This window comes from Ailuropoda melanoleuca, chromosome 11 (assembly GCF_002007445.2).
Source record: "Ailuropoda melanoleuca isolate Jingjing chromosome 11, ASM200744v2, whole genome shotgun sequence".
Taxonomy (NCBI): Eukaryota; Metazoa; Chordata; class Mammalia; order Carnivora; family Ursidae; genus Ailuropoda; species Ailuropoda melanoleuca.
This window is the reverse complement of record NC_048228.1, coordinates 78,124,426-78,140,444: the sequence shown is the minus strand read 5'-3', so window position 1 is coordinate 78,140,444 and position 16,019 is coordinate 78,124,426. Positions and strand designations below refer to the sequence as shown.

Here is a 16,019-nt window from a genome sequence, read left to right as displayed (position 1 = left end):
CATTTTTAGAAACATGATATTAAGGAACTATTTTTAAGATATGATGGTGATATTGTGATTTTTTTTTAGTCCTTTTTGAAATATGCACTGAAATATTTATAAATGAAATGATAAGAAATCTGAGTTATGCTTAAAAATGAGTTAAATATTTTTTTAAAGGTGATAAAATGTTAGGAACAGCCTGAAATTTAAACGTACCCTTAAACATACACATACACATTAATTCATTCAACAAACATTCTTTGAATGCCTATTTTTATCTGAGGCATGCAATTCAACTGTGGAACATTTTCAGAGCAGTGAATTTAGAAATGAGGTGATATAAATGGCTTCCCTAACTGATAAGGGGAGCAGCAGTGAAGGAGTGATGAGAGTGAATTATGGATAGTTAAGAGATTTGATTTTTTTTTAAAAGCAAACTCTGTAATATCACATCCATGAAGAACACTGTACAAGTAATAATTGTATAGCATAAAAACTTTTTACTAAGTGAATACCCTGTGTAGGCAGCACCCAGGAAAAGTTGAATTTTGAACAAAATATTGCTTAAAGTAATGGGTATGGACTAGAGTAGAAATGGAGATCTTGGGGTGCCTGGGTGGCTAAGTTGGTTAAGCATGTGCCTTTGGCTCAGGTCATGATCCCAGGGTCCTGGGATCAAGCCCTGTGTTGGACTCCCTGCTTAGCGGGGAGTCAGCTTCTCCCTCTATGTCTCCCTCTGCCCTTCCCTCTCTGCCTTGCTTACAGTCTCTCAAATAAATAAATAAAATCTTGAAAGAAAGAAAGAAAGAAAAATGGAGATGTTAAGCAAAGAAGGAATTAGAAATGCAAGAGCAACATATCCTCTTTAAATTTGAGGCTAAATATTGCTTTGGAGATAGGAGACTTGAAAAACTTTGTGGATCTACTGGAGTCTCAGGGCAACTTAATGAGCAGAGTATAGAATATATTATGTGTATATGTATTTTACGCTAAAGGTCAAATTTGTGCTATTTATGACTGAGGAACGAATATTTATTAAATTCATTAAATCAACTCTTATTTAACACTGTTTTTGTTATTTTATTGCCGCTGTTAACTAACTTTTTGGGTTTCTACACTTGATTTTCACACAGTCATATCCAGAGCAGGAGTTGTATTCTTATAAGAGGCCTAGGCTCATTTAATATTTAAAAATCATCTCTCTGGAAGTGTTTTTTTTCTTTTCTTTTTTTTTTTTTTTAAAGTTTATTTATTTTTTTAGTGATCTCTATACCCAACATAGGGCTTGAACTCACAACCCTGAGATCAAGAGTCTCATGCTTTTCTGACTCAGCCAGCTGGGTGCTCTTGGAAGAGTTTCTTAGTAAGACTGTATCCCATAGGCTAAGTAACTTGTCCATGCTCATACCATACAGCCATTTGGTGGCAGAGCTGCTAATCAGACCAAAGCTGGCTGGCTTCAGAGTATTAAATTAAAAGGGTCATTGTGAAGATTCTTAGTTAGTAAATTAAGTTGCTTAAAGCAATGCCTGACTCCAAGTATGTAATAATTGTTAGATACCATTAATATTGTTGTCATTACCATTATTTTAGAGAGAAATTCTGGTAGCACACGAAATCTCCTTTCCCACAGGGAGGAAGTTTCACTTGTGTTTCGGTGGATGAGCTGCTTTGAGGCTTCCATACTTCAACAGTAGAGATGAAACATAGATTTAAGAACCTCAATTTTGGGGCTTTTTGAATTTATAAATCTCTAAATCCCCATGAAAGTAATTTCGTGTGTGTTTGAGTAGTTCAGGTTTGTTTTCTATTGAGAATGTAAGATAAATGAATTTTAACCGTTCCAATTCCTGTTGTAACAGAATTTAAGCAGAATGGTGGTAAGTCCTATCTCTCTGTGATAACGGGGAGAGGAAACCACAGCCAAGGAGGAGTTGCTCGCATTAAACCAGCCGTCATTAAATACCTCACAAGCCATAGCTTCAGGTGAGTATAGGTTTCTGTTATTGATAATGGCAGTTGCCCATATACAGATAGTAAACACTAATAGTATGCTCAGATGATTTATTAAAATAGTTAACTAAATTTAGCCATCTGATATTAGCCACAAATTCATGCTTAAATTATGATACAACATTCCCTGCTGGATTTATGATGTTCAGAAAACCAGAAAGGAAAGACAAATATGTTTTTTGTTGAAGTAATCACCTGACAAAACTATTTCTATCATAAATTTAAAATCTAACAGAAAGTAAGTATAATTTGTGTTTCTTTGATAATGTATTATCCAAGATAATTAGATTATATGTATCATAAAGTTACTATTTAATTATTCATTTGTGGATTTTGGAAGGAATTGGGGGTTTCTGCTAAAATATGATTATAATTTGAATTTTTTAAACTTGAGCAGAAGCACTCCAGTCAATATGAATTTATACATCTTCATAAGTCAAGTGCCGTTAATGATCTTAACTGACAAACATGAAATGTCCTTTTTCATTAAGTGATTATTATTCAATAACAGGAAATGACAAGAAAAGTCCAAGAATAAAGATCTGTTGATGGATAGATTCCCTGAGGATGTTTATCATTAGGTACCAACCTCCCCCTACTTCTACTTTTAGTTAGTGTAGCATATTTTATGCCATGTAATAAAATGTTGTTTGGCTACATTATAGAAAATGGTAGCATTAATTCTGACCATGAAAACAGATGACATTTTAGAGTTTCTGTTACAAAAGGAGTAGTTGGACTAGAACATTATCATTTTAGGATTAATGGTCTATTGTAGAGGCTAGTGTTTTTTAAATTTCACACCGAAGGACTTGGGAAGCATTTCATGGCCTGATGAATCAGACTTACGGATTATATTAGAGATTTCTTTTTAGTACTCAGTGCATAGAAACAATGTAATGTAGACATCATCTTATCCTTCATACAGCGTGCTCTTCTTCATGAAGGTCAAATTCAGGCTGGAGAGTTTTGAAAAATCTTAAATAACTACTAAGTTAGGAGTAGTAACCCCTAGCCTTAGGATTGTTTATTTTTACAATGGATTAAAAGGTACATAAGCATAGATATTAGTCCTGGATGATTGTCTTAATAAAGAATACTTTGATAGTAAATATTTAGCGTAGACACTTGGAATTGATTACATGCATGATATATTCCTTAACCAGTTTGAAATTTTTACCTAAAATAACTCTTTTCTCATTTCTGTAGGTTCTCTGAAATTAAACCAGGGTGCTTGAAAGTCATGCTAAAGTAAAATAAACGTCTTTGACTTAGAAGTGTGAAGGTTTGTAGGTTAAAATTAGTTTTATTTGTGGTAAATTTAGTCAATTTTACTGTAAACTTGTGTTTATTAGAAATGTCCAGTTAAATAAAAACATTATGATGATGTTTTTCAGAATTCAAGAGAAATTTAATTTTTTACTGAATCAAATGGCAAATATGTTGTCTGTTAAAAATATTAATGAGAATTTTTATTGATTATAAATTGTCTAAGAAAAGTATCAGCTGCAGTTTTAAAGTTTGAAGTGCTCTGATTCTTTCTCAGAGAGAAAACGTTACCTTTGTATTAATTGTTGTTTAACATTTAGTAAAATCCTAAAGGCATTTTTGAAAGGTATTTTAAAGTGCTTTGAGACCTGGTTCATACGCATCAAAGCCTTGTATTAAAAGAAGGAGAGGTAGTAGTAGTAGTAGTAGTAGTAGTAGTAGTAGTAGTAATAAAAGAAATTTAACAAAAACACTTGGATACTTTTTGATTTCAAAACTAAATACAAAAAATCGTTTCATTTTGCCATATCCTACAGGAAGGAAGACATGCCGTTTGCACTTTCTTCTATTTTGTATATGATCTTGATCTCTTACCTTTTGTTGTGTGTGTGCGCATTTTCTAGGAGGAAAGTTGGAGCCTGAGATTATATTACAGTTTTATACCTTCTGTAGGCAGAAAAGTTTTTAGAGAAGGAGAAATGGTTTGATAATCTACCAAGTATTGGTGTCATATAGAACTGCTTCTAGAGCTGTCTGTGTAAATGGTATTTAAGACGGTACTGAAAAGCTATATTTTATATTTGAAGCATATGATTTCTAAACTGCAGTAGGTCAGAGTCCTCTGTTAATTTAAAGCAAATAAAACATTTTTGATATAATCTTAAAAGGAATCTTTACAATACAAATTTTTTACCTTTGTTTTTAAAATGAGCCAACTTTCTGAAGGGAAGCTGTCATTGACTTCTTTTTTTGTGTGCGAGCTAAAAAGTCCTATTAGTATGTCAATTTTAATTTCATTTACACAAGTTTAGTGTGGTAAAGTATAATTTTCCAACATGAAACAATGGCTTAAATAAATTTGACTTTGGATATGGAGAATACTTCCAACACATGTAATTTAACAAATGGTTGTGTTGCTTTTTGATAAGCTTAAAAATCATTTGGATCAGAAATTACAGGGTTGAGTTGTTACTGAAAGAATCCTGAATTACAGAATGGTTTCCCAAAAGAACAGACATTTTTATGAAAATAAAACTCAAAAACTCGTTTTTAGATATCATGAAAGCATGCTTTTAAAAGAGCCGTATCATTACATTTATTTCCACAAAAATAAAAATATGTTTATTATTTAGTGAGTGGTATTGAAATATTATTCTTATGTTTGATAATAATTTGTTAAAAAAAGAAAAAGTGCCAACAGTTTAGCATATGTTTTTTGTAATGTCTAGAAGAGTTGTATACATTAAAAATAAAGCAATTCAAGAACTTATTATAAAACTAAAGTTGTTATTGAAGTAAAATATTTCTACGTATAAATTAATATGATTTAAGAAATGTGAATAACAATGCTAAAACCTGTAGTTATTTGAGTGTGTGCAGCTGCATCCTTGCTTTCCATGTTTTTATATTACTTTACCCTGTTTAAAAAAGTGTCGCTTTTATGCACTTCAGCTAGATTTATTTCAGTGTTATTATGATTAACGTGGGAGCAATCAAAAAGAACAAGAAGTGAGGTATTTTGTGGGCAGAAACCAAATGAAAGAAGCTATGTTTTCTGCTGTACCAGCGTTAATTTTAGGCTTTATTTTTTGGTAAATCTAGGGTATTTTTCTTAATCATCATTTATAAGTATATAGGCAAATTTTGAGCATCTCGTGTTTTTATGAAGTTGTTTAATTCTAAACTGCCTCCCACCCCACTGGCTAGTATAGTTTAAACAACACATAATTATGAAAGAAAATTTTATAGTTGCTCCTTTCTTGTTTTGTCCATTTCTAAATCCTATATGCCAAAGGTTGAGGGATTATGAAATTCTTTTCTTGTTCCTTTCCAAACCTGTGTGTCAAAAGTAAAGACAGCGTGGGGATTTTTGAAGTTTTCAGGTATTGATACATTTGTGATTCATTAGAATGGCTCTTTGCAAGTGTATTGATCTTCTAAAAGTACAACACTTCTGTAGTTTGGAAGGTTTTAGTACCAGTTAGATCTTTTCAGTAGTCTCACCTGTATCTACCAGGAGAAAAAAAGAGAACTAATGTGGAAACCACAAAGGAAGTGGGTTGGACTTGAGACACTTTAACAGTATTTTCAATTCATCCACTTCATTACTTCAACATGAGACTTGGAAGCATGTTGTCTTGGATTTATTGGCTCTTCATATGTCTCTATATTATTTTCAAGTTGAGTTTTTATCAATTTATTAGTGTTTCCATACTATTTGCAGTTCTATGGCCTTTAGATATAGGATTTATTATATAGTAGAAATTCTGACTTATTCTTTAAAGTGTCTTGTACATTGTAACACATATTGAGAAGAAGAGCTAAACAATTCTTCTGTTAGATTGCTCCCAGTCTTTATTTTGGTCTTTCTCTTTTTAAATTCAAGTGTTTTGTGTGCTTAGAAAAAGGACATGTATAATAGAAAGATTGGTTATTTCTGAGCTGGAAATTGGAAACTTTGAGACTCAGGAAATTGCCCTGACAATGTTTTAACTGCTCTCAATTTAAGAAAATGACAAAATGTATAAAAAAGACACGAAAATATGTGCTGTTTATTCCAAGTGCTTTTTCTAAGTGCTTTTCCATTGTGCAATGAGGTGAAGTTTGGTAATTTTCTGTGTAGTGGTTAAATATTGCTTATTTTTATTTACATGGTAAAGAAAACAGATTTAAATGTTTGTGTGGCCAAAAAAGTGTCATTTAAAAGGTAAAGTAAATTTATGTAGAATGTATGTCAATGGTGCTTATTTTTAAAATGTAATTCAAGTTTACATATTACTTAATGCCTCTACGGAATTTAGTAGAGAAATGAGGCTGGAATCCCGAAGAGCCTTTTGTAACATTATATAATGACAAATTTTATTATTTTCTTTAAAGTTGAGCAGTTGACTTTTATGGTCCAAATGATGAACCTGTTATTAACAAACGATTGAATTAACCGTGAAACTTCTCATTAAAATGTAATATTGCAGCTCTCAGTTGGAGAATCTATTACAAGATTTTCAGACAGTATATCAGAAATGAAATGTTTTTATTTGTACTATAAAGAATATGTAATTTTGCTGTTAACTCTGTACTTTTTTATTGAAAATGTTTTATAACTTTGCTTTAAAAATTTCTTATGAAGCCATTTGCAATTTACGTACTTAATTTAATAAAATACTTTAGCCACAGTCCAGTGTGAGGAAGTCCTTCATTTGATGTGGTAGGGTTAGTGGTTTAAATGTTAAAATATGTCTTTATGAGTAACATCGTAATTTCGTCATAAGAATTTTATTTCTGTACCACAACTTGTATTCTTAAGTTATTTTGCTATAGCAAATCGGGGTCCAGTTTTGACCTAGATAAATGGATTAGCTAGGTTTATTTTTTTCATACCTTTGTATCTTTTGACTGATGGCAAAATTAAGAACTGTGGCTCTAAGAAACTCAAGTTAATACTTTAATTAATATTAAAGACCGTTGAACTTTCACTCCAAAGCAGAATAATTCACTCATTTAGCAGGACTTCAAAGTATCTATTCAACAAGTACTTATTGAACACTTGTTACTGGAGATACAATCTGAGACAGAGTTTATATCCACAGGTATCTTATAATTCTCATCAACTATCTGTGTGTAGTTTATACGATGAAACATTTCCATATATGTCATATTTTAAGGCTCAAGAGAATCCTATTACCCAGTGTACAAAGCCTTAGAGAAGTTGACTCATTTGCTCATTAAGGGCAGAGGTAAGACTTGAACCTGGGTTCTCTGACTCCCACTATAGAGCAATTATATTTTTCATAAAGATAAGAATAGTTACTTGAAAAGAAATAATATCCTATTATCCCCAACTAAGAGAGATGTGGCTACACAGTATATATCTTTGAAAAACTGCCATTTATAAATGTGTCTTCCTCCTTTATACAAAGGAAACTGTGGTATCATGGGATTTTCCCCAATGACAAAGCTAAAAGCTTATTTCTCTCTTCATATAAAATTCCAGAGATAGAGACTGCAGGACCGATGGCTGTGCTCTTTTCCATGAAGTTTGGAGATCGAGGATCCTTTTATTTTAGCTCACCACTCATCATACCCAACGTGTGGTCCTCGATTCCTAAACCAGGGTGGGTAGCGAGAGCTTTAATAATCACATCTGCATTCTGTTCGAGGAAGGACAAAGAAAAAAGGAGCAATGGGCAAATGCCAGTGATCTTTTGTAGAAGATTTTTGGAAGTTGCCATACAAAACTTCCATTTACATCTTAATGGCTGGAACTTAGTCATGTGGTCACATCTAGCTGCAAGAGAGGCTGAGAAATTGTCTTTATTTCAGTCTACTGTATGTTCAGCTAAAATTAGGGCATTCTGTTGGAGGAAAGAGAATGTGTATTAGGGGAATTCGTAGCAGTTTCTGCCACATCATTTTTGATCGTTGGATACAAATAATGTGAAAATCAGTTCTTGATGCATTCCTTCAACATATCTTTGTTGATGATTACCCTGTGCTAGGGATAATAAAAAGGAAATCACAGTTCTATGTATTTTTAACTTAAATGTTCAAAAGATATCACTAACCAAACATGGCTGATTAGGGTGGTGGTTCCTGAAGGTTTGAGGTGGTTGTAGCAATTTCTTAAAATAAGACAAAAAGTTTGCTGCATTGATTGTCTCTTCCTTTTATGATGAATTCCTTGTATCATGTGGTGGTGTTGGATAGCATTTTACCCCCAGCTGACCTTTCAGAATTGGAGTCAGTCCTCTCAAACCCTGCCACTGCTTTATCAACAAAGTTTTTTTTATAGTCTAAATCCTTTGTTGTCATTTCAGCAATCTTCATAGCTTCTTCACCAGGAGTAGATTCCATTTCAAGAAACCACTTTCTTTGCTCATCCATAAGAAGCAACTTCTCATCTCTTCAGGTTTTATGAGATTATAGTCCTATCTGCAGGCTCCACTTCTCATTCTAGTTCTTTTGCTGTTTGCACTGTACCTACAGTTGTTTTTTCCACTGAGGTCTTGAATCCCTCTACATCCATGTGAGTTGGAATCAGCTTCTCCCAGACTCCTGTTAATGCTGATATTTTGACCTCTTCCCATGAATCAGGAGTGTTCTTAATGGCATTGAGAATGGTGAATCCTTTCTCCAATCCTTTCTCTTCGGGTCCATCAGAGGAATTACTGTCTATGGCAGCTATAGCCTTATGAAATACATTTCTTAAAATAATAAGACCTGAAGGTCAGAATGACTCCTTGATCCGTGGGCTGCAGAATGGATACTGTGTTAGCAGGCATGAAAACAACAATCTCGTGCATCTCCATCAGAGCTCTTGGGTGACCAGGTGCATTGTTGATGAGTAGTCATATTTTGAAAGGAATCTTTTTTTTTTCTGAGCAGTGGGTCTCAACTGTGGCTGTAAAATATTCAGTAAACCATGTTATAACAGATGTGCTGTCATCTGGGCTTTGTTGTCCTATTGATAGAGCATAGGGAGAGTAAACTTCGCGTAATTGTTAAGGGCCCTAGGTTTTTGGAATGGTAAATGAAAGAAAGCCTCAACTTAAAGACACCAGCTGCATTAGCTGTTGGAAGGCTGTTTCGTCTACATCAAAACCCTGTTGTTCAGTGTAACCACCTTTGTTCGTGGTCTTAACTGGATCCTCCGGGTAACTTGCTGCAGCTGCTACATCAGCACTTGCTGCTTTACTGGCACTTCGATGTCCTGGAGGCAGCTTCTTTCCCCAAACCTCATGAACCACCCTCTGCTGCTTTTCTTGCAGCTTCCTCACCTCTCGGCTTTCACAGAATTGAAGAGAGTTAGGATCTTGCTCTGGATTGGGCTTTGGCCTTGAAGGAATTATGTGGATGGTTTGATCTTCTCTCCAGACCACTCAGACTTTCTCCGTATCAACAGTAAGGCTGTTTCACTCTCCTATTCATGTGTTCACTGAAGTAGCACTTTTCATTTCCTTTCAAGAACTTTCCCTTTGCATTTGCAACTTGGCTAACTGGGACAAGAGGTCTCGCTTTTGGCCTGTCTTGGCTTTCGACAGGTCTTCCTCACTAAGCTGAATCATTTTTAGTTTTTGATTTAAAGTGAGTGACATGTGACTCTTCCTTTCACTTGAACACTTAGAGGCAATTGTAGGGTTATTAATTGGCCTAATTTCAATATTACTGTGTCTCAGAGAATAGGGAGGCCTAAGGAGAGGGAGACAGATGGGGGAGAAGCCAACGGGGACAGTCAGAACACATACAACATTTACCAGTTAAGTTTGCCATCTTCTGTGAACATGGTTTGTGCCCCCCCCCAACAATTACAGTAGTAACATAAAGATACTGATCACAGATCACCATAACAAATATAATAATGAAAAAGCTTGAAATATTGTGAGAATTACCAAAATATGACAGATAAAAATGAGCAAATGCTGTTGGAAAAGTGGCACCACTAGACTTGCTTGATGGAGGGTTGCCACAAACCTTCATTTTGTAAAATTGCACTATCTGTGAAGGGCAGTAAAGCAAAAGCAATGACGTGAGGTAGGCCTTGTAGTTGTCCATCTGATCGACTACACAATATTATGCTTTTTGGGGTTTTTTGGTTTTTTGGTTTTTTTGGTAGCTTCTACTCTCCCAAAAAGGTATCTAATATATTGGGGACTCAAAAAACAGTGGAAACAAAACCAAATTGAACCTAAATCTGATCAAGCCTGTAGATCTAACAACCAATTTATATGAATTACAGAGGACAGAGGAATATGTCAACACCATGGGATGTAACCACCAAAATACAGACTGTGGGATGCTGTAACAGCACAGTTTCCTCGAATAAGTTACAAAGGAAAAAAACCACACAGATGGAAAGGGAACCTATACATTAAGATGGAAGAGGCATATCAACCAGTTGCAATTTGTGGACTTCATTTGTTCAGCAAAAAACTTTTTTTTAATGACAATAGCAAGACGATTGGCAATGTGAACATTGACTGGACACTTAATTATATTAAAGATCTATTTCTTTATCCATTTATCTCTTTATTTTAGGGATGATGATACTGTAGTCATTTTAGGGTAAAATTCATTCCCCCCCATCTCTTTCTTGTATAGGAAAAACGCAGTTCTTCCCCCTGTGTGTTTCTTTTCTGTGTCTTTTTACTACTCACACAAAACACCTTCCTCAGGTCACCAAATGTGTGGAGTTTTCCCCCCACACCAAGCAATTCTCTTGATCTAAGTTGGGTGTCTACAATTCAACTCAGTTCTTACACTGTCTACCTGGAGATGACATCCCCAAGTTAAGGGTTCAGTCCCACAAGACTGTCCTGCCACCTCAGACGCCAGTTTCGAGTAGTAGGTCCCCAGGTGACCCACAACTTCTGTCCAACTTGGCTATAAATGGGAGGTTCCCACAACCCCCTTCTCATGGTTTGATACATTTGCTAGAGTTGCTCACAGAACTCAGGGTAACACTTCCTTACGCATACCAGATTATTAAAGGACGTGATAAAGGACACAGATGAACAGCCAGATGAAGAGATACCGGGTGAGGTCTGGGAGGGTCCCGAGTGCAGGGGCTTCTGTCTCTATGGAGTTGGGGTGCATCTCCCTTCCTATTTGGATGTGTTCATCCATCTGGAAAGCTCTCCAAACCCCATAGTATTGGAATTTTATGGAGGCTTCCTCACATAAGATCAATTATTAACTCCCATTTCCAGCCCCTTTCCCATCTCAGGATGAAGGCTGGGACTGAAAATTCCAAGCTTCTGATCATGGTTTGGTCTTTCTGGGGACCAGTCTCCAACCAGGATCCCACCCCAGAGTCACCTCAATAGAAGAAAAGATGCTCCTAGTGCTTTTATCACTTAGAAAACTCAGGGGTTTTAGGAGCCCGGTGTCAGAGATGGGGTCAAAGACAAAGAGTGAAGAGATGCTCCTACTGTTTTTATCACTTAGGAAATTACCACAAGGGTCTCAGGAGCGCTGTGCCAGGAACTGGGCGCAGAAACCAATATGTTCTGTCATCTCAGAGTGATTATATTTTTTAGAGTCTTTACTTTTTGAAAAAGAGACTCATGGTGAAATACCTAAAATACGGTGTCTGGGATAGTATACTTGAAAATAAGATGAAGTGGGTGTGGGGGGTTCTTATAAAATAAGATTGACCTAAGTTGGTAAATGTTGAAGCTGGGGTTTATTAGTCTGTGGTTCTACTTCTGAATGTATTCAAAACTATAATTATAAAAAATTTTTTTAAAAGTCAGAAGAGCTGCAGAAGTAAGCTCTAGACTTGGCTCACAGAATGGCTTCCAGAACACTGCAGAATTAACCTCCTGTTCCCTCTGCCCTAATTAAAAGTCCGCCGTGGCACCGTTGCCTCACGTGGCTCTCAGTGTACCCAGAATTGGTGACCAGACACCAGAAAACCGTTGCTGAAAACCCTCACCTCTCCGTGACTCGATGTTTTATCAGAATTGAGACATAGCAGTATATAGAGGGCCTTCAACTTACTTCTGCCACCCACGTTTATTCATAAGAGTACATCTAGTGGGTGGACACTATTTTATATCCAGGTTTTTACCTGCCAGAGGGGTCTAGGAAATGTAGTTTTAAATTTCTCCATCTTTATAGTACAAAAAGGCTCATTAGAAGAAAGCGGAGCAGAGGATGAATTATCAAATGTCCATATTTACAATACTGATGGTACTTGTCAAATCAGACACAAAAAATGGGTTGATACAGTTATCACAAAAGCTTGTATGTCAACTAGGGTATGTAGATGTATGCCAGGGGCTGCCATGAGTCCAGGATAAACAGTGGATCTTTCAGGAGCATTAATTTCGCTCAATGGCAAATAATGTGCATTATTATTTAATGTACCTTATTTGTATAGTAAAACACAAATGGATAAATTGTGGAGAAGAATGGGCAATTTTGCCTTCATTTTAAAGATGAAACAGTAGGGTTCAAAGAGATTAATCTTTGGACTATTTACCTGGACTCCCTTTCCCCAGGACAGTGGTTTTCAAACTTCAGTGAACACAGGAATCATCCACCAAAGGCTCAGTTAAAATACAGATTTCTGCCCTCCTTTAGATTTCCTGAATCAATCTCTGAAGGTAGGGCCCCAAATTTTAAATAAATACCCCAATGATTCTAATGCAGGTGGGCCACACCTAAAGAAATGCTACTGTAGTGGGATAGCTGATCACAAAGACTTTTTTCTTTTTTTGGCTACTCAAGGTAATGTTCCTTGGCTTCTACCCCAATCCTGGTTTGCAGGTCCTCAACCATAATCAACTCTGCCATGGGACACAGAAAGAAACCCTGTATCGTTCGTTCGTTCGTTCATTCATTCATTCATTCATTCATTTATAGTTTACATGCGGCAACTTATTTAATCCTCATAAAAATCTACTGGGGGAAATTGAGGCATAAAGTGGTTAAGCAACTTGCCTAATATAGAGAAGAGGTGATGGAACCAGGATTCAAATCATGGCAATCAGGCTTCAAGGCCTGTGCATTTAATCAGGATTCATACTACCTCTCAGCAATGGTCAGACTTAAAATTTATGGAGGAGAAAAGCAAGGTACATTTTACCTGGTCTGTCATAGTAAACTCATGAACCTTCCCACCCTCACTGGCCGTCTCTTCAGGGCCCTTTAAGTCTTCACTAATTCTCTCATCCAAGTTCTTCCAGCTTCTTTCCACTGCCAAGTTACAAAGCTACTCTGGCATTTTAAAGTTTTCATTATAGCAGAACCCCTGTTTGCTACCAGAATCTGTATTAGTTATATATTGCTGTGTAAAAAAATCATTTCAAAATTTAGTGGCTTAAAACAACAAAATTACTATTCTCAAACTTAGTGGCTTAAAACAACGAAAATTATGATTCTCAGTTTCTCAGGATTCTTGGAGTGGCCTAGCTGGGGTCATTCTGAGTTGGAGTTTTTCATGAGGTTGCAACCAAGCTGTGCCTTGGTGCATCTGTCCATTGAAGGCTTGACTGGGGCTGAGAAATTCACTTCCGTGGTTATGGCTTTTCACATGGCTTGTAAATTGGTGCCGGTTGTTGGTGGTAATCTTTAATTTCTCTCTGTGTGGGCTTCTCCACCGGCTGCTTGAGTGTCCTTACAACAGGGCAGCTTTTCCAGAGTGGGCAACCCAGGAGAGCAAAACAGGAGCTGCAGTGCCTTTTATGACCTAGTGCTGGCAATCTCACACTGTTGCTTTTGCCAGATTCTATTTGTTAGAACCCAGTCACTAGGTACAGTCCACATTCAAGGATAGGGGAATTAGCTCTACTTTTTGAAGGAAAGAATGTGAGAGAATTTGTGGACGTCTTTAAAAACCATCATGTCTACCATGTGGCAGGTATCCCTAGGTACTTTGCAAATGTTTCCAGTATAATCTTTATAACCATCCTGTGGAACAGATATTATTGCCCAAATGGCAGAGGCTGTTGGCCTACACACAGATATTCTTATTATCACAGCTTTTTTTGTTTAGGTATCCGATGGCAATATGCTTAGGAGAGCTCGACCCCTCTCTAGCCCCTGCTAGGGTGCATTCTGATTGGTTGAGAAGGAAATCGTGGTGATCCCATTTCCTTTTGCCAGTGATTGGCTAAAGGGTGGATATTTGACGAAGCCCAAGGGACCCAAGGAGAATTCTAGGAGGGTTCTAGGAAATGTTTCCTTCACTAATACAGAGAGGCACATGGGAGGAAGTGCACTCTTCTTCAGCAAGACTGTGTCTGTATGTAATGCCTGGAATTGCAGTCACCAATTTAATGACATGAAGAGATAGGCCTAAGGCCCAAGTCAATGTGCTGAGGACGGTGGAGCAGAAGAGGAAGGAAGCTTTGTTCCTGATGACATCACAGAGCCACTGAATTAACCCTGGGACTGATTTTTAACCACTTTATTACGGAAGACAATAAGCTCCTTTTGCTTGGATTTTCTGTTACGGCTGTAGGTGTCCTAACAGATAATATCCCATTTTACAGGTAAGGAAACAGATGTTCAGAGAGATGATGTTGCATGCCCAAACTTTCCCAGCTAATAAATAGCAGAACCAGGTTTTGGATTGAGAGCTGTATATCCTCAACACCTGGTACTTGCTTTTTATATCAATTAAGTGATTTTTCTCTGATTTTCAGAAGGGNCGATTTTCAGAAGGGAGGAGAAACAGACATCATTTGGGTTAAGCAAGGTTAGTGATTGTCAAACAGGTATGGCAGCGAGTCAGTGTGGAAAGNTGATTTTCAGAAGGGAGGAAAAAACAGACATCATTTGGGTTAAGCAAGGTTAGTGATTGTCAAACAGGTATGGCAGCGAGTCAGTGTGGAAAGGAAGGGAGAAGGAATTCAGGGTGCTGTATGTATAAAGTTGAAATGGTTGATTGTGAGATACAGACTGGATAAGGAGTCAAGTGGAATCTAGAGGGGCTGATAGAGTGGGGAGGTGGAGGTGAATAGTGAAGGTGTTGTGGAGGTGAAGAACAGACTGGGGAGAGGGAGGGTGGAAGGAGGTTGTAGGAAGGGAGAGAATATCAGAATTCAAGATATTAGGACTGTGGATATTTGTTCCCAACACAGTTTGATTTGTGGCTGAGCATGGAGTTGATGGTTATCAGAGTGGAGAAGGTCACAGAAGTGATATCAAATTTCTGGGTCATCCATTTAAGGTACGTACTGCCCAGGAAGGTGACAGGCAATGAAGTGGAGGGGAAGATTGAAAGCCATCCGCCTAAAGTATGGATGGATTAAAGCATGTTTTCTTTATTTGCATGGTCCCCATCCTTCACACTGATAGGATCTGACTCAACACAACTCCACTTTGAGAAAAGATTTATAAGGATTATTCTGCTTTAATCTACCATTTCGCACACACTGGAGGGTTGAGATGGATGGGGTCATCAGGAGGAGCTGAGAGGATTGTGGGAAATGACAATTTCTCAGGCCTTTCCGAAACAGTTCTTTGCAGCAGGACTTCATTGTTTTGTTTGCACACTTCTTTCATCATTTATCCCTCAGGATAAAAACAAAAAAACAACAAAAAAAACCCAATAAAATATACTTAAGAAATTACCCACTAGTTTGGTTGATCTTAGTTTCTCTGCTTGTATAAACAACTGAGAATTGATGGCAGTCTCCTGAATCTCTTTGCTAAGATTCGGATGTGGATGGAACGGCAGAGTAAGAAGCTCTCAGTGTCTTTTTAAGCTCTGGGCTGAATTTTTCTTTTCATTGTTCTGTCTTTCTTAGGTAAAATTAATTTCTTCTCTTCAAAAATAATATTTGGATTTGGTTACTTAGGAATCTATTTTTAAAGTACCTTATTAATTTTTTATTACATTCACGAAATGAAACTATTAGCTAGAATTTCTGAATATATTTTCTCCCTTGGCCCTTTTACTTTTTGCTTCTCGTCCTTGGAGTCATGTTAAAAATTTGCCTATGATTTTATTGTAAACTAACTCAAATCTTTTTAGGACATAGGCAGGATAGAAATCAATCAATCTATATATTTAAAGGGAAAAGAAGCAA

General features: G+C 36.6%; 1 protein-coding gene across 11 annotated transcripts in view; it reads left to right on the top strand.

Annotated features, from left to right (window-relative positions):
- N4BP2 (NEDD4 binding protein 2) overlaps window positions 1–10,482 on the top strand; it is an 86,118-nt gene extending 75,636 nt beyond the window's left edge. For 8 of the 11 annotated variants that reach the window (XM_034671921.1, XM_034671914.1, XM_034671919.1 and 5 more), the window contains 3 exons: window positions 1,845–1,968; window positions 7,475–7,595; window positions 10,217–10,482. In XM_034671921.1, the coding sequence (XP_034527812.1) occupies window positions 1,845–1,968; window positions 7,475–7,547 (197 nt within the window). In that variant the 3' untranslated portion in view covers window positions 7,548–7,595; window positions 10,217–10,482. The other 3 variants (XM_034671917.1, XM_034671916.1, XM_034671918.1) reach the window with 3 other exon arrangements.
- The last annotated feature ends 5,537 nt before the right edge of the window (window positions 10,483–16,019 follow it).